Raw genomic sequence first — 25,559 nt, 5'->3', positions numbered from 1 at the left:
ATGATACTGATGTTTAATCTACACCTCTGTTTCTACACTCCACTCTTCCTCGCTCGTTTGACCACTGCTGAACGTGTTCTTCCAGACCTTTCTTCAGGTTTGTTTGATGCCCAAAATTAACTCGGGGATGAAGAGGGAAAGAGAGGGTGGCGAAGCAGCGCCGCTTCTCTGTAATTTTTGGCAAATTAAACTCGATAAACGTTCCCGTCTTCTCCGCCGCGGTTACCGAGCGTAATCGGTCAGGACCCGGGGTCCGCAGGATCGCCTGCGTTTGCACTGTAAACTGCTCCGCCGGTTGTATTTAATGGGATTATAACGACAGTTATGCTTTACAAGAATTGATGTTTGTGACTTTTATGAGGTGCGAGTGAAGAGGCGGGCCTAGGCCCGGGCCATAAAAGCGGGAGGAATTTTAATTGGTCGAAGCTGTGGCCAGTTCGCTGCGCCGCTTTGTTCTGGCTGCTCTGGGGGTGGGGTGGGGTGGGGGGGTTCCCTTGTGCCACCGGCCTGATTTAAAATCTGTGAGCCCCTCTCCCCCTCCCCCCCCGCGCCCCACCCCCCAATTTTAATGCTAAACCTCCACGCCCAAAAAGAAAAAAAAAAAAAAAAGGCCAGGCTTTTAATTTGCTTCATGTTCTGTTAATTAAGCGGTCACTTCTCTCTGTTGTTTTATCTGGGGGGGTGGGGGGTGGGGGGGCGGCAGACACAGGCAGTGTATCTCACTGTTCTACCCCCAAACAGCCCATCTGCTGTTTCTTTTCAACAAGCTTTAAAAAAAAAAAAAAGTGTAAACAAAAATCTATTTACATTTTTTGCCTTTTTTTTTTTTGCCTTTGCCCATTTGCAGAATGTGGAAGCGATATTTATGGTGCAGTATTTATGGTTCTTGCAGTATTTATTGATTTCAGGATTTGAACTGGAAATCTTAATTAGCAGATTGTGGATGCTTAGCTTTGACTGATTCATTTTTTTAATCATCCGATTGCTTCATTAGCAACCTCCTGACAAGAAAGCTAATGGTGGATGATGCCAGTCCCCTGTGCTGTGCACAAGTACGATGTTTATGACAAGGTTAGCAGGAGCTAGGTTAGCGCAATGTGATGTCAAATTATTTTTTGTGTGCTGCCGGTTTGTGTGTGTGTGTGTGGGGGGGGTGGGCGGTGGGGTCGGGGGGGAGGATGGGGGGGGGGGGGGCAGTCAACCCTAGTGGTTGAGTAGAGATAAGAGCAGGAGTGCTGTCTGACGTGTGTCAGAAACGTCAGGGATTTAATCTTCCATACGACTGCCCCCCCCCCCCCCCCCCCCCCAGCCCCCCTCCCTCCTTTAATCAGCTAATCCCCAGCCTGGCTCTTCATTTGCATGTTTCTGTATTGGAATGCCCCCCCCCCCCCCACTCCCCTGTACACCCCGCTGTGTTCCTGACTGGATCTGACCAGCTCCAGGCAGGTCAAGGTTCGGATCGGCTCCTTAAACAGAAGTAGCCACATCACAGATTCATTTACTCCGGCCTCTGGGCGGCGAATCGGATGACTGATCTGGGCAGGTGTTCATATAAAAGGGGCAGGGTAACACACTTATTTCGGTCAGGGTTAATATTAAACAAAAAATGACTGATCGTTTTCAGAGGGGATTCCAGGGTCCACTGCACAAAGTACAGCACAGACACTCCGGGATTTCTGCCAAATAGAAAAATGAACAAACAAGCTGTTTTCCTCCTGTCTGTTACCCACATCGCTTCTGATTCAAAATGGAGGTGACTTCGCAGCCCGTTCGATTGGCGTCCGTTTGATTCAGACGACCACGGAGGCTGAACTGCCTTCGCTGCCTCCGGGCTGGTCTGAGAAGAGCTGAACACACAGCCGTCTGGCACACTGCACAGGAGAGAGACCGGGAAACAGCTGGAGGCATATTTAAGGAGCTCCCTTGGGCCGGGGAGAAGTATTCCAATTGACATACTGAAGCTGCGCATTACAAACTCTCACCAAACAGAATGGAACAGAAACAAGATTCTTGCTACGTGAAAGATAAAGAATAAGAAAGATGCCACGTGACTTTGGGTGAGTTGCACGCAAAGCCTTTGAAAGGACCTGTGAAATTCCCGCCCTCAAGATCTCAGCCAATCATGACCTGTGAAACACCCACTCTCCAGATCACAGCCAATCAGGACCTGTGACACATTCAGAGCCTGACTTGAATTTTTACTGCTTTGACTAATGCAGAGAGAGATGGAGCATTTGAGAAAGTACGCAATGATGATTAACTGTTAACCTAAGATTTTTTTTGGGGGGGGGGGGGGGGGGGGGGGGGGGGTGGAATAATCACTCTCTGTCTTACATAAGAGATGGCTCTGTCTGCTTTGAAGCAGGAGTTATGCAGCACTTATCCTCTGTCTGGATAGCCTGTAGTTTTGAAAATAGTTGAAACTTAACTTCTGCGATATTAAATATTAAAAGCTGGCCCTGATCACAGCTGTGAGAACTTTCACTCGTCATGCTTATCCTGGGGTCGAGTCGTCTTCTGCGAGGAAAACAAATTAGGGCGTAACCCTGCCTCAGTCACACCATGTGGGGGGGGGGGGGGGGGGGCAAGGCTGGGGAGGGTGAGGGGCCCCAGGACCCAATCTGAACCGTGGTGGTTTATGTGTGATCTGGGACAGGGTGGTGATGGGGGAGGGGGGGGGGTTGACCCTGCTGAACACCACAGCCTTTGATTACTGAACCCTGTCATTCTCACAGAAAAATATTTAGCCAAGGAGGTGTAAGCAGGGTTATAGCACTACAACCAATGGGACAGTGTCCAGCGTGCTGGACCGCATACGTACTTACACACACACACAGCTCATGCACATACACACACACACACACACACACACACACACACACACAGCTCATGCACACACACACACACACACACACACACACACAGCTCATGCACACACACACACATACACACACACCTCACATGCACACACACACACACCGCATGCACCCAAACACACACCTCACACACACAGCTCATGCACATACACACAACTCATGCACACACAGCGCATGCACACACACACACACACACACACATACACCTCACGAACACACACGGCCTAAACACCCTGCCCATACCCACAAGCACCCCCCCCCCCCTCCTCTGCCCAAACACACCAGACAGAACTGTGAGAACCTACCAAATGACAGTACTTCTAATCTCCTCATAATGCATTAAACACTGGCAGGAGGGAGAGCTGGCTGTTAAGGGTAACTCTGCGGGTTCTGTGCTTGGTTCCCTCTCCTGCTGCTGGTGTACTGTGGAAAGCAGCATAACTTCAACCAGCGGTCCACAGACAAGCTTGTCTTCATGGTTTCAAAGCAACAAACAAGCTTGGGAAAGATTGATAACCATTGTTACAATACAAAGAATTAAAGTAATCGCTAAAAAGGTTTTCTTGCAGATGCCATTCAATGTCTTCAATGTCCTTGGATTATTTGCAACAGTTAGGATGATATAAAACTTCTTTTAAAGTAGCCTATTGTTTCGATTTCCTTGGAATTTTTGTCATGCAGGAAAACATGACAGAACAGTCCAGAAAAAAGTAACACATCGTGTCCACTAGATGGTAGCACTAAGGTTTGTAACTTCAATTCGCTCAATATTCCTTTAGTTCGGAAATATGCTTTTAGATTTTAAAAAAGAAAAAAAAATGTTCAGCCAATATTTTAAAGCAATTCTCAAAACTACTCCTGAGCTTTATAAAATGCTGATATATTTTGCCATTACAGGAAAATACGCTAAGTGCATAATGTACAGTAAAAAAATTCTATGATTTGTTTTTTATATCGATGGTTTACCCTTCTAATAATACATGGAATAACATTAATAGGCCTTCCTGCTGTTTTAGTGTAGTTGTATCATGCGCATATTCAAAGAAAAAAAACCAAACTACATTTTACCAAAAACCATTTCCATCTACAAAAATACACACAAACACACACGTACACATACGTATTCTCCTCAGCCACCTTTCAAAGCCATCGAGGTTTTAAATAAAACAGGCCTGTTTTTGCCATTTTTAAATCATGTTTTGGGACGACGTCTGTCACCACCGCGGATAAACTTGGGGAGCCGTGATGCTGTAGGGCGGGGCCGAGCTGCCCGAAGCCCCGCCTCCTCCCTCCCAGACTCCGTGTCACCATTGTGATTGGTAGACTAAACAGAACAAATATTCGGCCAGACCAACACACCCAGCCATTTAAATGCAAAGACACTGAAAAAGGAAGCGAACTTAAGGTTCACCCTCTCCGAACACTGAACTGACATGCCCCTGACATATACAGTCCACTAAACACACACACACCTACATATAGCCGGGATATACGTGTATAAAGCCTGATAGTGAATATCATGAATATTTTAGGGGTTTGTCTTATAACTACTGAAGAGTTGCACTGAAAAGTCATCTAAAAAAAAATAAAAAAATAGAGTAACCCAGCTGTGTAGTGCGGCTTACACGAGTAGAACTGACGATGTGATGAGAACTGACTCTTTCTGCAGTGAGACCCATCCACTATTTCAGAGATCTGGCAGATGGACTTCCACCATCTTCCAAGTTGATAACGACCCGGGTCTCCGCAGAAATCAAGCGAGAAGATAGCAGGGTAAGGCTGGTGGATGAAAAAATGATCCCCCCCCCCCTTTTCAAATTTTCTAATCTGTATTGCGCTCTGTGGGAGTTTGGGTCTCTAATAGCATATGTGGGGGGAGTGCATACATACCAGTACTTTGCATGAAACGTCGAAATAAATCATATGGAGCTGTAGCTTCCATCTTTCTCCAGCGCTTGAGTAATTAGGAAAAGCGCTGCATCCATGGTGCACTTTAAACAAAGTCGTCCACTCCGCATTTTTAATTCTACGCATATTTCAGTCCTTCGCGCGTCGTTGGTTTCACGCGCTTACTGCACGAGATCCTAACGGGCCGCATTTGTTGATATCTGGGATTTGCCCCCTGTTCTCTGCTGTTCCGCATATTTACGGGAACTTATTTCACGGATCCAGTTCAAGGCTAAAACCTGCCCCCTTTGACCAATGAAATCGCAGCCTCGACAAGTCGGGAGAGGGGGCACAGCAGTGCGGCCAGTCACAAGAAAAATATTTATGATGCGTTTTAGGAACCCCAAAAACTGTCCCGGTTTCCACTGGAAATGGGAAAAGTCGGGGGGACATAGAGTTAAAAAAAGGGACCAATCACAGAGCACGACCCGCGCCGATCCTCACGGCTTGTTTACAGGCGAGGATAAATGACCCCCTTGATATGCGTGCGCGTTCCACGCCGGCATGCCGCTTGCTTAAAATTTCAAAGGAAAATAAACAAAACTGAACGTTTCAAACTGCTGATATTAAAAAGCAAGATGCAAACAGCCGGTATAAAAATGTTTAGGGAGGACGATCGCACCTTGACCAAGACTGTAGGCCTACTCCTGTGAAATGGCGGTCGAGGGCTAATGTGACTTGGAAGCAGTGACAGTAGTGCGCGCAGCCGGGAAGGTGTTCTCTCTGTGGGATCTGCAGGGTCTTTGCACTCACTCCAAGCGCGAGATAAGGAGAGCCGTGCCGTCAGCGCGCCAAGGCAGACACTGTGCCTGTCACTCCACACAGGACTGGGTGTAAGAGCGCGCCTCAACAGAGACATCACCCACAAGCATTCCACACACGCACGCACGCGGGCACACACACACACAAACTATACCCTCACGCACACATAAACCATACACCATCCGCACGCGCACACACACAGTGGCACAGACACACGTACACCACACACATACTCACTCCACCCACACACGCTCACACACATACACATACGCGCACGCACAGACGCGCATACATACACTACACGCACACACTGACACACATGTACTCACACACACGCACACACATACACACACACAAGCACTCAGACACACGCAGGCATGCATGCTCACACACATGCACGCTCACATACGCACACACACCACCCCAAAAGTGAACAAAAGCACTAGGCTCTAAACGGTCATTGCACCATGAAGGCGATCAGTAATAATACTCTGCCACTTCGTGCAGCGGTTCAGTGTCCTCTGGAAAATCCCATTAGGACTGAACGAGCCAGCGCTGGGGAAAGAGCACATGCCAGCGACCCAGCTCCTCCCCTGCCAGCTAAACTCCCTTTAATTACACCTCCTAAAGCTCAAGGTGTTGCATGCTATGAAGGTTTATAGCAGTCGGTTTACAGCAGTGGAAGCTATCATAGGCCCGACAGACAGCCCAGGGAGATAATATTTTTTAAAGGTGAGATACCTGCTCCGGAGTTTCATTACTGAGAATAATCCATTCCCTGAGAAAACTCAAACTGCACCGAAGTGTAAGAGCACATAACAGGAACCAAACCGAACTTCACATCCCAACCGACACAAATGAAACAAGTGCCATCGATTTCTTTTAAAAATCCACCCAGGTTAGAATAAGGGAATGGAGCTATTCATATTCACAAGGACAAAAACTTTAGGAAGAGGTGGAGAAAAAATATATTTGGTTTCTTTAAAGATGGGTTTAAAAACAGTCCCCGCGCCGCGGTGTTTAGACAGCGAGCTGCGGGATGTAACGGCTCATCACCGGGCCTTCGGCTCCGCGGAGCGTCGCGGCTCTTGTAAATGTCAAAAGAGACAGAGATGTCGTCCGCGGGGGGAAAACAAACGCATAAACCGAGTGTTAAACTCTTAAAGGTCGCGAAGGTCTAAAATGGAAAAAAATAAAATAAACCGTTCACACCATTTTTCATTTTTCTTCTCGGTTTTACCTTGGTGCGCAAACGTAAATATTTAAGCCAGTTGCGGTAAACAGTTCTAAATCTTTTCTCGTTTTTTTTTTTGGTGCTACGAATACACATACCTTACAGGAGCTCCCAGAAATCATAAGATTTAAAGCAGCGCTTTTGCGTTTTCGCTGTGTATTTGAAGTTGACAGAAGGGCCACGGGGAGATTTACCCTCGCACACAGGAAAGAACCTCAATCCTGAGCGAGTTCTGTTTGAAACTGCTGTTGCCAGGTCTTGTCAAAGCTTTTTTTCCCCAGTCCTGCGACGGTAACTGATTGTGGATAAGGTTCTCTCAGAAGAACAACGCGTCTTCCTTCTATCTTTTCCACAGATATCAGCGTGTTGCAAATAAAGCCTTTTTTTCACGTGAAAAATTATAGAACCTGCTCTGAGACTATAAGACAGTAAAGGCAGTATAACCCTCTATAAGACTATAAGACAGATAACGTAAAGACAGTATAAGGTTCTATAAGACTATAGGGCAGTATAGGTAGTATATAACTCTATAATTCAGCAAACACTGGAACCCATTTCTTAGTCACAGAACAGATACTATTCAAGATTAACTTTCAACATACAAACAATGCAACCATTTTCAAACTAGTTTTAGTTTTGAAAGGTACAGTGATAATATCCTCTGGGATAAAACATATGGCAATCTGTAGAAAGAAATATGTACATAAATATCAATCTATTGCATATCTACTACTACTATTAAGTCCATTCTGCTGTTGTTCTGATAACCTACACCAGGAAATAAATTAGGGGGGGGGGGGGGGGGGATAGTCTTTTTTTCCAGGCGCTCGCTATAGCGCCGCTATCTCTAGCGCCTAGGAAGCTTCGATGGAGCCACAGTTCTGCCCATACATCATCCTTATCAGGGGAGTCTGGCGGGACGGGACTGCCCGACTGTGGGGCCTGCTTCTCGGGAGGGGCTGGTAGCGCAGGGGCCTGTGGGCCCGGCTCAGACACAGCTCCCAAACACGGCGATAAGCTCACGATACAAACAAAAACAACCGTCCTCGCCAGGAACATCAAAGCCGCCATTTAGATTTGGCAAAAAAGAAGGGGGCGCGAGGGAGGGGGTATGCATAACTGCGTCATCAAAGACTTCACGGCAGCTGGACTGGTATCTCACAAGCGTAGTTATTAAGAAGAATATTTATTGAGATCACAGACCAAAAATAAGTGGTAAAATAGCGCGTATGCATTCAAAACAATTTGTTGATCTCCAAGGATGTTAGCTGGAGTTTCGAATTGATAGACCTGAAAAATAAGCTGGGAACACTTCCATAATATACATTTACACACAAAGCTTTTACTCAAATAAACGTGGGGGCTTATTTAAGCCTAAAGCCACGGCCTCTGAACCATGCCGCGAGCCAAAATACTGTGACAGAGTGACTTTCGCAAAACAGAGTGGACGTGAGTTACAGTACGCGTAAAGATCATTCACGGTCTTTTTGCATCATTCCTGCGTGACAGTTCGAACCGGTCACAGACACTGCGGCAGGATGCGAAAGAATTCTTTGTCCAGCTGATGACTTCCATGCGGGTTTTACTACAATACTCAGGAAAAATATTCCAAAGTTCAGCGGAAATGACAGGGAAATCGCTAAGAGCGTACTGTAGGACTTGTAAAGTCCCGTCCGGGCAGTTCTGCGTCTTTCATGACAACGTGATGGCTAAAAAAGCAGAACTTGCTCAGCTCAATCACAGGTCTGTCCCGAGAGGGCAGTCGTTAATCACACAGACGAGGGACACGCTAAGATCGATCTAACTGACTGACCGGGGATGAGTACGTTTGCTTAAGCCTGCAATATAATAAAAGACCAATCTAATGTCTGGCAGACCTGTTAAAGCAGGTTTATGACGAAAACCACAAAGGAACCGGCGCACAGAGGAAAAGCACAATGTAATTAGCGCGCTGATGAAGATTGCATTTTGATAACATTATGGGAAATCTTCCATCTCGTGGTTCTGATCTGCACTGTCCCGCTTCTAATTCCATTTGGCACAAAGCAACCAGACGTCACTTTGAAGTCAAGGAACGGGGTCACATCTTCCCGTTTGTAACGTGCTACGAAGCAGGCGCTTGATAAGTCGGTGTCTGCTAAATTAGAGCGGAAAGACAGTGTTCTGATGGACAAATCAATTATACCACATATAACACGCCGAAATTTAACATAAAAAATGGCACGGAACTCAAGCGAAAATAATAGAATCTTACAGAAAAAATATTTATGTTCAGAAAGGGAAAATCTGGGACTCAGTCATACGTCATAGGAGAGTGGAACCAGCACATTACATCACAATGTTTAATGACACTTTACCCAGTAAACAGCCTACATTGCTGAGATACATTGTTGCCATATAATGGGACACACGGCCCTACTTCGACAGTCCACACTTTGATTTGGAAGGGACATTTTCAATAAACCACTTTACGAATTACTATGATTGCAGGATAAATCAGACAGAATTACAACCAAGCTCAAGTGGGTAGAGAGGGAATTGGTTCCATGTTGTCTATATCTGAATACTATATGATTGGTGAATTTTAATTTGCACTTACAAACGTGCAACCAAACCTTCATATATACATCCAATAACATATTCTTTGTATTCACATCCTTTTTCAAATAAAGGTTCACTTTCAAATGTACACATCACTATGAAGGAACTAATTCCAAGAGTCATATGGTGTGTAATGGCCTACATGTAAGGTGTATGAAGACTAGCATTAACAACCTATTTATATGCTAGTCTTAATACAAATTTTGCGTTACATTTCTTTTTCATTGTATTTACCACTTTGTTTCAAATAAAGCATGCTTTTAAACATACATCTTTTAAGGAACTCATTTTACTTATGCAATGCATGTACCATGAAATGTATATAATGTATAGGACTAGCATATAAATAGTATGTAAATAGTATTCTTATATACTGTGTCAGTGCTAACCCTTACGTCTGTTTTGAAAGGGTCATAGATCTGAACTTCACATTCATGCTCTGATTAATAAGATTGATTAATAATGGCTGATGGTTAAGAACATTCTCCCATCCCTCTATACTGAATGGCTCGACCAGTCTTGTGTTACATTGTTTCAACACATCAGTGCTGCTTGAATGTTGTCCATAGTAAACCATGCAAAGTAACACAATCTTTTGAGATCATATAAGATCTGTAGATTCAGTATGACATCATAGTAGACTTGGAGCCAGTTTCGAGGACACAGATTAAGCCTAGTCCCAGACTAAATTCAAATTTTAAAGGGGACGCTCCATACAAAACTCAATTTAGTCCAGGACTAAGTTTAAGATTTTTCAGTGAAACTAGCACTTAAACTGCCAAAAAAAAAAAAGCTTTGTGACAAAACAAATAGGTTAAAGCACCACACTAACAAGATTCCACTGTAAGGGCTAACCTATTCACCAGAGGGAACTTGCCTCTCTAATATAACGTCATTTTTGCTGCCAAAAAGCATCATGTGCTCCCTAGGGGCGACAGTGAGACCCACGGACGTTGCACAACGTTCTTCCAGAAGCCTTTAATCCCAGAGATTTAATTCGAACACTCATTCGAAAAGTTATATCTCAAATCTTGGCAAAAAAAGTCTTGTTCGTAAAAAAAACCACTACATGACATGAGGATAAAAGTTGACATTAAGTAACATCTAACATCAGCGGTCTCAGGTATAAATCCAGGACGAAGCCATGAAAACGTGGAACAATGGCCAGCCAAAACACATGGGCCAGATGGGGCTAGGCGCATTTGATTGGAGAGACACATTTATGGGGGTTTCTTTAATGAGGTAACATCCTTTTCACTCATATACTTTTCAGAACATTTTTTTCTCCTTCTTTCTACCACATGTGAAGAAACAGGAAACGGTAGTTTAGGGAGTCGAGGAGAAATAAATAGCCTGAATTGTCTCCAGAAACTAAAAAAAAAAAAAAACCTAAACAGGAACGTTGCTAGTCTAGCATAGACTGCGAGTTGCAAGAGGTTTCGCGAGAATCCTGGATGGGACTTTATGAGCGGTGTTCACTGAATTTTTTTCGAGACCAATGCACTTCAAATTTAGAGAATGACTTATCTGTCAACTGTGAAGTGACTCCTTCCAAAAGGCAATTAACTTGCACGGAAGAATATCACATAAATGAAAAGGGGCTGAATTGTTTTGGTCGAGCGGTGGGGCGACCTTTTACGAGCTGTTAACACGAATGAAACAAAGTATTTAAACAGAGCAGGTAACAGAGAATCCGCGCAGCGGAGCTCGAGGCCCGGCCGAACACTGGGGTGGATTGTGCCTTTCCCCGAAAGCCGGTTCAGCCGTCTTTAACTCTTCTGCGACACTCGGCACTCTCGCGACTGTTTTTTTTCTCTCCCTAAAAACAATGTTTGAATAGTGCTGAAGGACTCTCGTTAAGCAGAAAAGCCCCCACGACATGAATGGGTGCAGTTCCCTTTTAAAAAAAAAAAACAATTAAATAAATAAATAAAAAGAACGAACGAAAGAAAGAAAAAAACTCTCGCAGAAGTCACGGCGATCGAGACGGCGGCGAAACTCGAAATTGAATTTCCGCAAAAGTGATGTAATCCGGTGCTCTGGGTCAAAGCGGCGATGTTATTATCTGGATTTGGGGTTCATTAATTCAGGCCACGGCCGGCCGATGACAGGGCTTCCACCTCGTCCCAGCTGCCGGGACCCGCCAGCTGATTTAGGAGCGCTCCCGCCCTTGGTATGTAAACCATTTGCGGCAGGAATGCATAAGCAAGCCATAAAAATAGGATTTGGGCCGAGACGCGCAAGACAGCTCGTGCCATAAAACAATGCGTCCATCGCCATGGCGGAGAGAGAGTGGCGGTTCTCACCGGCCGTGAAGAGATCTCTGGTTCTCCGCTAGCCGAACAACAGGCCGTAGATTTCAGGGGCCACACGTTTAACGCTGAGAATGGATTATGGGGCCAGAACAGTTTAAGCCTCTTCCCAAATAAACCGTTTGTAAGGTATGACCCCCAAGAGGCAATTACTTTCCCAAAACCTGAGAAACCTGCGATGGACGACCTCAGACCCTTTTACCCACTACATCGGGTAACACCCAGATTACAACTGCAACTGCAACACACTGCAATGTCCCTGATAACTGCATAACCAAAAACACACACACACACACACACGCACACGTACACACACACTCTCACTCTCTTACATGCACGCACACACACATACGCACACACTCTGACTCTCTTACATGCATGCGCACACACACACGCACGCACAAACGCACACACACATACACGCACATACTCTCGCTCTTTTTCTCACATGCACGCGTGCACACAGACAGACACACACACACACTCTCACATACACGCACATGCACACACACAAGATGAGCTCAGAACATTCTCCATGTCTGTCTCTAAAATACCTTCTGCAGCAGTGAGAGGTGTAATTACCACTGCGCACACACATCACACCCTCACACATTAATGCCTGGGATGAATTCAGCGTGTGCCGTTTTAAAATCTCACTTTGTGCAAAAACTCAAACTTAACCCACCTGAGAAATGAACTGCAGTACCCTGAGAACCCACCGACAGATCTAGCATCCTGTTCAGATATGAGCATTCAGTATTCACTCTCAATACTGGGGACCATAACGGTGTAAAAGCTCATATCTCACCTCCTGTAATGCTCCTATGCATGCATCAACCACAGCAAGTCAAAACACAAGCAACGTTAAAGACTGGTCCAACTCCCACAAAAAGGATCTATGATTCATATTATTTATAATTATATATATGTTATATTCGCAATGCTGATGCGCTTCGACAGTAACTTACTCTGAGCATATACAACATCAGTGTTATAGATCGCATATTACTGCAATGAATCACTTTTTTTGCAGAATGCATACAACTGTCCTCCGTCAACAATGCATCTGTGTTCCATTAAGGTCCAGCGACTGCTGGCACGTCAAAATGGCTGAAATAGTCGTCAGATCACTCCACAAATCAGAACAAAGCTATTCAGATTTTTTGGTAAAGGCAGATTTGAAAAAAGACTAAAACACTTTTGGTTTCTGAAGATGTTTTGTTTTTTTTTTGTCATATTATTCTTTGTGCTTTGAGGCACCGTATTGGTTACTCTTGGAAACACACAGTTACCCTCACATTTAAGGAATGAAAAATTAAATTTTTCATTTTTCATTGCAAACGGTGTCCGTAATGAACTCTGCACCTGGTGTATATGCCAGTGCTGAAATATGCCCCATTCCTGTAGTCCAGTGATGGTAATAACTCAAACGCTAGCCGCGGTTTGGGTGTGACGGGTGTAAAAGAGCAGGGTTCGAGGTCGTCCATCGCAGGTTTCGCAGGTTTTGGGAAAGTAATTGCCTCTTGGGGGGTCGTACCTTACACATGGCAGCTATGGGGGGGTGACGGGGAGACGCAGGGTTCTGCGGCACGAATCGCTCAGTCGCGCGGTGGATACGTGGAGAAGGGAGACGATGGAGAAGTCAGGGGTCCATGCTGTGATTTTTTTACTGCACACTACACTGAAAATCCAGGTGAGTGCACCCTGACCGACCGGATTAAAGTGGGTCCGCACAGAAAAGGGGGTGTAAATTAAGCAAGTTCTCACAGCCGAAAACATGCACAGCCAGAGCACGTAGAGTAGAACCCCCATCCCCCGCCTGTGCCCCCCCCCCCCCCCCCCGTGCCCCCCCCGCAGGGACGTCTACGTACGCGCACGCGTGTGTAAATACGCAGTATGTATTCATGATAGTGTACACGCTGTCTGCGTGTATGATGGTGTACACGCTGTCTGCGTGTATGATGGTGTACACGCTGTCTGCGTGTATGATGGTGTACACGCTGTCTGCGTGTATGATAGTGTACACGCTGTCTGCGTGTATGATAGTGTACACGCTGTCTGCGTGTATGATAGTGTACACGCTGTCTAATGCATCACTGAGGTCATGTGTCAGAGATGCCGCCATAAAACAGGGCAGAGACGAAAAGGCCGGGGGGGGGGGGGGGGGGGGGTGAAAGCCGAGAGGGGGAAGGGGGGGACAGGGGGGGCGGAGGTGTCTGTTTTTCCTCAGGGGCTGAGCTACAGAGTGAAGCCGACGTGGAAAAGCCAGGGAGGGGGGACGAGGGGAAGGGGGGGGGGGGGCAGAGCCGTTACTGGGGCAGGGGTTGGGTCCCGGCTCGCCCCAGACCCCCGGAGTCAGGGCTCCAGTCCCGGGACGGCGCTGTTGAGAGGCGTCCCACCGGTACTGGGGCCCCAGGGCCAGCGCTGACCCAGGATTCGGCACGGGGGGGCGGGGGGGGGGGGGGGGGCAGAGGGGGGCAAAGCAACCCGGCCAAGCACTGCTAAAACATGAGCAGATGAAGATGATGATGATGATGAAGGTGAGAAGACCCAACGGCAGCACTCTCTGCCCTCCACACGCACATATAATGAGATATATTTGTTTTAAATTAAATTGTACAAAAAGATGGAAAGTCTGCATTTTAAAAGCTTGATCCATGGATATATATATATAGTTTTTTAAATTATTATTTTTTTTATACAGCTTAATCTTTTACCACAAATGTTGTTCCACTGTCTTGACTTTCTCACTGAAAAAGACTCAGGGCTCACTGTGATTTTTTGAGTATAAATAGATTTGTTCCACGCACACACTTGAGCGTGGTGTTGTAAATAATTCCTGGACTCAAGAAAACCCTTATTATGCGCTGCTATTCATACATACAGTATACATGTGGTGTTATATTTACCTATTTACTTTTTCTTTGTGTATGACCATCACAGAAATGTCAGAAAGCGCCTATATTTTATGTTGGGTTAATTTCAAACATCCTTGATTGCACCATTCATTTTGGGAGTCGGTCAACATGCAGCAGTTAGAACAGGAAGGACTACAAAGTCTCTCTTCCCTCAGCGGCAGAACACACTTCCTCTCAGACGAAGAGTCAAGTCGCCAGTCACGACCAGGCCTGCCAGGTGAAATTACCTGGCCTGGGACAAAATCACATTATTATATTATTCCTGAGCCTGGACAGTAATATTAACAAGTTCACAGACGATCCCCGCCCCCTCCCTGGGCCTGGGACAACGTACCCGGTTCCCCACATACAGTCAGATGTTCATTTCAGCGTCAGGCCGATTTTAAAGGACCCTTAAAAGGAGTGCACAGTGGGCACGAGCAGCAGACAGTGCTCCGAAATTAAACGAAGCCCCTTATTGGCACAAGTACCAGAGCAGTTCAGCATCACATCAGCAAACCCATCGGAATCATCGGGAGGGGGGAACTGAATTCAGGGTTAAACGTTTTGACATAATGAAGGCTCACGCACTGGCGACTATAACATCTGTGAATAAGAATCGAGGCGCTTCTGTGAGCATCGGAAGCTACTGCGCTCACAGACGGATTCCGGTCAGAGAGAGTTTGTCATGCTGTCCTCGTTTTACACTGACATCAGCACCGCGGCCTTCTGCGGTTCGAACGGGCCAGGAGCTAAACGCGTAATTACAGTTCCCTGAAACCGGTGCGCTGGGTCTGCCTCCTGAGATCACAACTATTTCTGTTAATAAACATGAAGGGGTCTGGCCCGAGGAGAGAGAAGGTGAAGTGGCTAGTCCACGTCCTCAGCTCCTCCCCAAAAAACCCGACGAGCTCTTCAAAACGAGCTGTGCTAGGCCTGGGCCACCCACACGCAGAATCACACGTTTTTAATCGCCTTCAGGGGGGCTGGGACTGCCCCGCACTTCCAGCACCCGTACACTTTATTTTGGTTTTAAGCTGTAAGCCGAACATGGCACAGATTTTTTAAACATATCACTTGCAATTCTGAAGTGGCCCAAAAAACAGAAAGACCCATTGATACTGCGCAGTCTGAATACCACACTTCCCAATTCATTAGCTGCAGTACTGCTGGGGGTCCAAAGAGAAGACTGGGGGTGGAGTGGGGAGTGGGGGGGGGGGGGGGGGGTGTGGTGTGGTGTCTGCCCCTGATATTATCCCATATGGCAGTTAAGTCTGCTGGGGTACAGGCTTCTGTCCAGATGAGTGTTCTGGGGGGTACACACAGAATAAATCAGTTTAGAGGGCACGGCGGGGTCCACACGGTCTCATTACTGCTGTAAACAAGCAGCGATCTGCTGCAAAAAGTGTCTCGCGAAGCCGCCTTCAGCGCATTCCATCCGCGAGCTCTTATCTTTATTGGTGGTGGAGCAAAAAAAAAGAAAAGAAAAAAAAACGCCCGCTACTACGACCATGGGAGCGATTCGCAAATTCTCACAATGCAGAAGACGTACGGAATTCTGGGAAAAGCTGAGTGTTCTTAGAAAGGGGGAGAAAGCAGAGCCGCGCAGCGCGCGCATCATTTCCACAATCTGCACCCAAGCCTCGCACGTGAGCGGTGATGAGGAAAAAAAAAGCGATGAGCGCAATCCAAAGGGGAAAAGAGAGGGAGAGAGAAATAAAACATTCTTAAAGAGTAGCCAGCACTCTAAGCACGTTAATGACCGAATTGGGAGATATTTGTTTAAAATCCAAAACCCAGAGTAAGCAATTTAAAGTGGAGGAAAGACCAGCCATTGAAAATCTACATGATGACACAAACAATTATGAGGGGAATTCATAACACGGCCAAGATGCCTTTTGGTGACCTATTTTGGATGTTTCCATGGGATTTCAGCTCTGACAGAGAGGGGGGGGGGAGAGAGAGAGAGAGAGAGAGAGGGGGGAGGGGGGGGCTGGTTCTGCCAGCATCTCTAAGTGCTCCCGTTAACGAAACATTGAGTCATGTGGAGGGGAAAAAAGCCGACCCTGATCCAAGTCAGTGCGACGGACGATACTTCAGGCTCCCGAAGTGTCAGCTATAAAGACCTATGGGGAAATCTGAGCGGGATAGGGTTTCATATCTGGATAGTGGATGTCTTAATCAACAATGTCAGGGGTTTCTTTTTGTATATATGGGTCCAAGAGGCTTTGATGACTACGGGAAACTGGATGGAAAGAATTTAGACAAGCGAGTGATTTCAGAACGAGAGAGTTTGGGCACAGAAAAGTACGCTGTAGCATCGAACAGATACGATAACAATACTAATAGTTCGAGCATTGTGTCGACGCTAGTACAGATTTCTGAAATAAAAAATCTTAATTGGAACGAAACTCAATATTTCTTGAGAAAAAGGGAAATAATATTCTCAGCATTTGAACTTTCCTTTCATCAATATGTTGTACCAAGAACAAGAAATAAACTTTACTACACAAGGGTCTGCATGTTCTAATAATATTATTACACTATTAGTTTGCTTAGTGACTTAGGTTACATCTCAGTACAAACAGTACCAAAATTCCCTGATTAATAATAGATTTTTTTAAAATTGTAGATATCTTTCAAAGCCATGTTAGTACAATAAGCATCAGAACCAGAATGACCAGCGCGTGGTCTGGAAGTCGTCAGCTGCGAGAGTCGCCAGACCCGTTCCCTCAGTACCTCACTCTCCTTCACGACCTGGCAACCCATGATGTAGCTTTTTGTTTTACTTTGCTAGTAACAGATTTATTTTGTGAATCTGCATCGATATGATCAATCCCTAAAATGTCAGAATAAAAATACTGCGTTCAGCTTTGTAATGGCTGGCACCGACTGGGAAGACAGTAAAATATGCGGCGAACTGCTTTAATATAAACACCAGCTCTGCAAGGAGGCTTTTATGGAATATGTGTGTTTAACAGGAACCTGACACCTCTGATTTATTGCTATATTTAGATAAGAAATGCAGTAAATGGTTTCTAAATAGCGTCAAGGTCATGTAATGTAATGGGATAATGTTTTAGTCTGATACAGATAAGATGATAGCGCGCGGGCTACAGCGGAGCGGAATGCTACTTGAATGAGGTATGAAGAATTAACAATGCCCAGCGCGAGAGGTGATAACCGGGCGCGTTCCTTTCAGCTGTCTCGAGATGGCTCCCACGTTATGATTAAAAACAAGTCCCCCCTCGCTCCCCCTCCACACCCAGATAGGTGAGTTTAGAGGCAGTACTAGCACGAAAGCCGTTCATTTCAGTTAGTTAGTGCGATTAGTGCGATTTCCAGTCATTCCATAGAAATAGTTGACTCGCGGTTCAAGAAAATTATTTTTTAAATTAGTAGGCCTGTGTGGTTTAAAAAATGTTCTCCTTGAATTTTCGTTTGAAATTAGTATCCGAATTACACGGAGTTTCCCACTGATTACAGAAAAACTGTTTGAAGTAGAGAGACTTCATTAATCACCGTAATTCCTACGATTCGGAATGTCGGTTATCTGCACGCGCCAAAATATAGAGGTAGGCGACAATGGGATTATTACACACGTCTCAGTGCCTAACCTGCCTAAATACACTCATACTCAGTATATATGAACGGTATTATAATTTTAACATCTGAGAAACTCACACGCATGTTATGCATTGCAGGCAATTTTTAGGAAATCACATTATTAGAATAATGTGCAACCAAGCCCAAACAGTTCAGTGTGGGTAGGAGTAACTACATATTTAGGATACTACCTTGAAACTTTGTACTTCATAATTTTTCGAAAACTACTAAATTTTGTGCGCGCGCGCGCACACACACACGTATGCGATGACACAATTGGTGAACAAATATATTAAATTATACATTCAATTAATTTTAATCTCTACAAGGCAAAACAAAATGAACTGTGGTAAATTCAGCAGAATGTTATCGTGTTCTGTAAAGATGCTATAACAGCATTTTCATTCGCTTCTTCTGTGCGCGTGTTGTGTATAGTTTGAGGAAATTCAACATGGTAAAAAAAATTGGTAAGATGGTAAAATTAAGTGTTACAGCTAGTGTCAGTTTCGGTGACAACAAAAAATCCATAGCATGTCGACTATATAATACACAAAGTTACAAAATAAAAGTTTTTATATTGAAAATAATAATTTCATGAAAAGTTATGTTTGAAGGACTTAAAATTGAAATACATATTCAGGAGTTGTCCGCGCTGTAGTAGAAACTATGCAGAATTAAATAGTGGTAAAATACATACTGTATAATGCATTGTTTTGAGTTGATCGACTCAAATTATAATAATACACTAACTGTAGCGTTGCATGCTTAGTATTGGCTATACACGCTATTCATTTTATTGTTGGTTCCATTTTGACACCTATGTTGTACGCGTGTCATCATAATGGATCCAGTTGCTCACTCGTTCTTAAAGATGTGCGCTTAGACCCTCACCCTTGTTAGCTTAGCTGATAAAGGCGACTCCCCCACCCACCCCCATGCAACCACGCACGCGGTGTTAAATATGTATGGTGCGCAATAGGGACCACACCATAACCTCGTTAAATGATCATTTGACAAGGCGCTGTCAAGAAGTGATGGAAGACAAGTTGAACTGAATGACATAATTAAAATGGATACTGCCTACACGAAACACTTTCCCACGTCTTTATAGTAACTACAATTGCTTCTTATAACTGTGTTAAAACAATCCAGTCTGAATTTAATTAGGCCTTCAAGCAAGTTGATAATTTCTGTTTTCATGTGCATTGAATATTTGCTTGGATAGGTACAATGTTAATTTGAGAGTGATACAAACGTGTAACAGAATTTTTAAATGACATTTATTTAAACCACATTTTGTCTGCGTATTTTCGTCAGATAAATAACTTGGTGCACAGTGAAGCGTAGGCCACAGTTAGGGACTGAAGCCTTCGGAAAAGCTTGGGAGAAGTAGTTAGGCTATATTGGCGCAATATATATCATTGTAAAAAAAATACAATGCAAACACGTACGTTAAAATATTAATAGACAAAAGATGATGTTAACATACAAAATATACTTCGATAAATCTCCCCTATCAATTTTGCAATAAAAAATTCGCATTATACAGCAACAACATAAGGCCAAATTAAAAGAAGTGGAACATTAACGAAAAGTCTTAATAAACAAACTGAATTTGAATTCTAATGTAAATTGTGATTGGTTTAATTAGTAGAGAAATAGGAAAACATATTAATACCATGTCTGTTTATGCCTCTAATTTTCTTAATCTCTTGCTTTGAGTGCCATCGCCCATCCTCCCAGCATTTCATATCGAGAAGAAGCGTCACCATGCTTCAGAGATTGTTCTGCGCCGTTACAAACAGCCGCACCGCAAAATCTCCGCCCCATTCGTGGTATCTAAACTCCTATTGGCTGGCGCGTTGTTATGCCACTTTCAGCGCAATATAAACCTGGGCCTCAGCACCTTCAACAAGGGTCAGATTTCCAGCACAAATGACTCTAATCAACGGGTGGAAGACTTTACTCGAGACTGCATAGACGTATCCGGATTTGCTATATTTATCATTGACTTCACTAAAACCCTTTAACAGTATGACGTTATTATTCTGTTATTTTAAATTAATGGGCAAATAGCGAAAAACATTTATAAAGGATGCATCTTGAGATTGCACTTAAATCCACGAAGAAATCGCGATTCCGTGGGGCGCACAATTCTGATTAGACAATTCTTATTATTGTTCACCACATGGAAAAATTCTGAACTCTGAAAAGTAGCCGAGGGCGACCATTTTTCAAGACTCCAAGACGCGTAGGCTAATTTGGGTCCCCGTGCGTTTCAAGATGAACCTAATTGGGAGCTACCAGCACCATCACCTAATGCACGAGACCTTTCCGTTCGTCCAGAGGTGTCATCCAGACGCACAGTACTTCCAGAGCTGGGTGGTGAATCACGCAGAGGTTCCCGCAGACTTTCAGATCCAGCAGCCGTACTCTTCCGAGTTCAGCGGTCCGAGCGTCGCGCAAGACGCCCAGATGGACGCGCTGTCCGGGCGAATGGGGAAAAGACGAGCGTCCGGACCCAAGAAAGAGCGGAAAAGGACAGAGAGCATCAACACTGCTTTTGCCGAACTGAGAGAATGTATACCAAACGTTCCCGCGGACACCAAACTGTCCAAAATAAAGACACTGAGACTGGCCACAAGTTACATTGCCTATCTGATGGATGTTCTGGCAAAAGACACTGGTGAAACGGAGGGATTCAAAGCAGAAATAAAGAAATTTGACAGTAGAGATTTAAAAAGGAAACGAGAAGTGGTACGTTATGCTCGCCTGCATATGCAACTGAATTCACTGCTTACAATGCAGGACGATTCCTATACTATGGCCATGTGTTCTTTGTGAAATGCAAGAATTATGAATACAATAATAGGAAATGTTATGAAATATAGGATATATATACATATAATGGTATAATAGAATAATAGTTCCTTACCTGGTATTTAACGGTGTTCTCGTCTCACCATTCGCACACAGTGTACCAAATATGCCTTCACACAACAACAGCCAGGAACACCAAGTCGTACACGACAAAAAACATCGGTTTTGAGTGTTTTATTTACCATAAGGTAACATGCCTAGGTTTAATAAATAATGTGGTATTTAGTCGTAAATTGTATTCAAAGCAATAAAAGGACTATGGCAACGACATATAGTATAAAAGTTGCAGAAGCGTGCATGGAGCCGCTAACTAGCAACTGTGTATTATTTTCGTCGAGACAAACAGGCCTACTCAGATTCAGATCTTGGTGAATATATAATGCAGTGCTGGATAGTCACCTTTTTCTAATTCAGTGACTTATTTATACATTCTCTTATAAAAGCCATCGAATGGTTAAAAAGGATTTACACTCTAGACCTTTCACTTTGTTCGGGCCTACTTGGAAATTGGCAGCTACGGAAAGCATTTTGTTCTGCAGGCAGATACACACAGGCACAGATACACACAGGCACACGCACACATACGGAAATTGTAATGGATGTCTGTAGTGTCAGAGCCTATTAATCACGCTGCACATTGTACATCAATCATATTGCAACCGAATTAACGTATAGACTGTATTTTTGCACAGGGCCTGCACGTTACAGTAGACCGTGGCTTTATTAACCTGTGCTGCTGCTTTTTTAAATTTTAATAAATAACCGATTTTAAAGAGTTCTAATGCATACACTCTCTGTTTTCACAGAATGACGGTCTTCAGGATTCACTAGGAAGCGAGAAAAAGTTCAAAGGCAGGACGGGTTGGCCTCAACAGGTTTGGGCTCTGGAACTCAACCAGTGAATGGCTCGCGCCCCACCGAACGGCACCCGGCACTCAGACTCGGTATTCAAGCGCGCGTCTGGGAATACAACCACTTGTACACTTCAAAGTGCAATGTTATTCATTTGAATCTGGGGGGGGCGGGATATTAGAGGACTTGAAAACGGCACCATTGCTAATAATTTAACCGTCTTATTAATTCGTTCTGTGCTATGGTTGTACCTAACTGTGATATTTCCCACATAATTTAAAACTAAATCATAAAAGAATGAAAAAAGCCATTATTTTGTTGTGTTACGTTATTTTTAGTGTACAAAAAGGTGATTTAAGAAATGTCCTTGATCTTATAATGTTATGGCCACGTTAGCACTAGATACTTTTCTACTGAGGTGGTACTGACAAGCAAATATTGTATTTGTCGTACTGTATTCTGTGTGTGTAAATGTTTGAATCTACCTCAAATAACTGTCACCTTACGTTTGGCTCAGATGAAATAAATATTAAAATTATAAAATGATCTGTACTCCTAAATACAGAATATGGCAATAGAAATTATTTTGCCGCAGTTGTATGCACTCTCTATACGCATTCGCTTCTATCCAGAAATCTAGGCATGCGAATTATTATTATTGTTATTATTATGATTATTTCGACATAATTCCTTACATATAAAATAAACATAATAAAATTAAGGCTTATAGACAATAAATTGAAGGGTAAAAGGCCAAAGTACTTTTCCGATGGTTGATTATGATGCTCATAACCCAAGTTGACACAGGATGCAAAATCCATAATTTTGATATTGCACGAAGGCAGAATTGGAGTACGCTCTTAACATTATGAAGGTACACTAATATTATTGATATTACTAAGGTTGTGCCGGTTATATCTGCACTTCAGCCCAGAGTAAAACCATATCCAACTTAGCGATAAACAGATTTAAGAGAGTGGTAAAAACATTAGCTGGTCCTGTAAGAAACGAAACAATATAACAATTACTCGAACAATCATTAAGTGCCGTGCTCCAGGTGTAAGGACAAAACGCACGAGACTTAAACTGAATCCAACATATTTCTCACTAATAATATCCAGTGATACTCACAATAATATACGAACATTAGTATCTTACAGTTTCATACTGATATAAATTATATATGCCATCACAGTATAAATCAGGGGTTATATTGAAAATTGGATGTAGCTTGCAATGTGCCGTGCGATTGATATAACAATATACATATGCACCATAATTTCTGGCAATATAAGATTTCTATATGCTTTTAATATTTGCAGCTGTAATACCAATACATATTTTATTTTACACATTCAATTATGATATTAAAAGGTATCAGGAAAAATCTCAAGAGATGCTTGTTTAAAATAAACTTTAAAAACACAGAGCAGATGGAGTTTGTCTTGGCATTGCCCGTCGCTGGATTCGTAGGAGTAGGCCTATTTGCTTTCGATAAATCTCGTGTTTATTTACGTGTTTCTTATCTCGTGCTTGGTGCTGAGGAAACACACAAAAAAGGGGTTAACACGCGAAGCCACGAGACTTCGAGGAGCCGCATAAAAATTCCTTTTTCCGACGTTAGGTTCATTCGGAATTAGTGGTAAACCTGGCAAAAATCAATGTCAGGCTGTCGCAGGAGAGATGACGCAATTATGTAGCTCTATACAGGCGCCCTTTCCCGTACCCTTTGATAAATAAACAAGCGTCAAATTATATAGAGAATTTTATTTTGATGTCAGGTTTAAATCTGAATCCATATTTTTCCAACAAGGCTTGTGCATGCCGTCCACTCACGTCAATTGGTAAGTTATAATATTTGAAGCGAATGTAGGCCACTGGGGATTTGCGCATTTAAAAAATAATTCGAAATTTGAGCGCACGCATAGCCATGATGCAATTAACTATTTGACCGATTAAACAGAAAGGGGTTAATAATAAATATCTGCCACCCAGCCAATGCTTCGATGAACACCCAGAGATGAGCTCGTAAGACAGAGCCTAGAACGGCCTTAAAGATAGAAGTCTGCGATGCGCCGTATCTCCAGTTACTGGCCAGAGCAGATGGAAACCCCGGTTGACTGAACTGCTCTGAGTGGTCAACAATTTCCATCAATCAGTATCAAATGCTTGCATCTATCGAAAGACGCAAGCTGGTCTTATTTTTGAAGATTCCGAAACAAAATAAAAGCAGAATAAAATTTCCGTCGTTATGACTGCATATGCTCGAAAACCACAACTGTATATGAAGCCCTCTAAGCGCTGCGCAGCTATGAAAAAAACATCATAGCATAACAACTATGTTCCACAATAGAAAACGATATCTTTCCTTTTCTATTAGCACATTCGAAAATCTGAATAAAAACTATGCATTAATTAAAATGCTTTATGTTAATATCGACTATTTAAAGGTAGGGAAAACATGTGAAAATCATACAAAATAAAACCTAATTAAATCATAATGGTTGAACGATTACCTTTAGCACCCAGTAAACAAAATTAATGGCAAAAAAAGCCAGTTTATGTCGCATCAGTCCCGTCCAATAGGAAGACGGCGGCACGTGGCACGAATTGTTTCAGGGAGATATCTGAAACGGAGTAGATTGATTACGGGATTACTCGTGCGTTTCTAAAGTCACGTGCAACAACAACGGTACCCAATATCCCGGCACAATCAACACATCAGATTATAACCAACGCAAACCAGGTGGTTGCTTCTGTATCTTTAAAACCCTAAACAATACAACACCAGCACAGTGGCCAACTGCAAACAGAACTGAAATATGAAATACAAATTGCCAACTAAATAAGCAGCCTACATTTACGCAATTGTATTTTCAATAAGCGTGCGCAAAGTGATACTAAGAAAATGTCAATTGCTGCCAATAGGCATTCGCAGTGGCGTCACAGCAACATTACGCGTGCATCAGAGGCCGGATTTGGCTACAGCTTATACTAGGAATCGTCATGATCAGCCACTTACATTATTCTAGAATTATAGCTGGTCTTGGAAACCTGGACAAACGTGATAGTTTCACGACAATCACCAGCTTACTAATCAACAATTACAGTGTACACGTGGCCCCTATTGGACTCATAAACTCTGTTAGAGTTGAATTAACACTGGACATATTACTCTGTATGCAGTCGTTTAGGGCCATCCCGAGGCCACACAATTTAACTTTTTAAATTAGATTTTTAATGTTGGAGCACCCTGGGGCCACAACAGCATTCTTGCTCAGGGACACCAAAGCCCTCGGTCCGGCACTGCTTGTTGCGCACAGTGGGTTCCAACGACTCAGATTTAGCAAACGGATGTATGTAGAATGTGTCACAACAAACACGTTCTATTATTTCTCTACAAGGCGTCCTGCATATATTTAAAAAAAAACTGAACAACCAAAAAGAACAACCAAGCGGATATCAAACGGAAAATGTAACGTGTAAAGTTAAGAAGAAAAAAATCAGAATAGCATACAGCAGGCGGAAAATTGTTGCACGCGACTATAATCGTAATGACACCTTCGAGCGGTCAGCATACAGGTGGGTAGTT

The 25,559-nt window shown here is 43.6% G+C and overlaps 1 protein-coding gene across 3 annotated transcripts; it reads left to right on the top strand.

The window, feature by feature from the left end:
* Nucleotides 1-1,414: 1,414 nt before the first annotated feature.
* Nucleotides 1,415-22,288, top strand: LOC118235754 (heart- and neural crest derivatives-expressed protein 1-like). 3 transcript variants are annotated; one of them, XR_004766912.1, is made up of 3 exons: nucleotides 1,415-2,057; nucleotides 4,546-4,649; nucleotides 21,922-22,041. XR_004766912.1 is itself a non-coding variant. In XM_035433512.1 (2 exons), exons 1-2 carry the CDS (start codon nucleotides 20,519-20,521, stop codon nucleotides 22,015-22,017), a joined length of 570 nt encoding a protein of 189 aa, XP_035289403.1. In that variant the 5' UTR covers nucleotides 20,094-20,518; the 3' UTR covers nucleotides 22,018-22,288. The 3 variants fall into 3 exon arrangements, 1 of the variants encoding a protein (XP_035289403.1); XR_004766913.1 differs by lacking the exon at nucleotides 4,546-4,649 and having other exon boundaries at nucleotides 21,922-22,054; XM_035433512.1 differs by lacking the exons at nucleotides 1,415-2,057; nucleotides 4,546-4,649 and adding an exon at nucleotides 20,094-20,992 and having other exon boundaries at nucleotides 21,922-22,288.
* The last annotated feature ends 3,271 nt before the right edge of the window (nucleotides 22,289-25,559 follow it).

This window comes from Anguilla anguilla, chromosome 9 (assembly GCF_013347855.1).
Source record: "Anguilla anguilla isolate fAngAng1 chromosome 9, fAngAng1.pri, whole genome shotgun sequence".
Taxonomy (NCBI): domain Eukaryota; kingdom Metazoa; phylum Chordata; class Actinopteri; order Anguilliformes; family Anguillidae; genus Anguilla; species Anguilla anguilla.
This window is presented reverse-complemented; position numbering and strand designations above follow the sequence as displayed.

What these genes read in the sequence shown, in the direction of transcription:
- LOC118235754 (XM_035433512.1), top strand. Translation starts at nt 20,519, where the DNA reads ATGAACCTAATTGGGAGCTACCAGCACCATCACCTAATGCACGAGACC. An exon ending in TAAAAAGGAAACGAGAAGTG is followed by an intron (nt 20,993 to 21,921) that starts GTACGTTATGCT and finishes CTGTTTTCACAG; the next exon opens with AATGACGGTCTTCAGGATTC.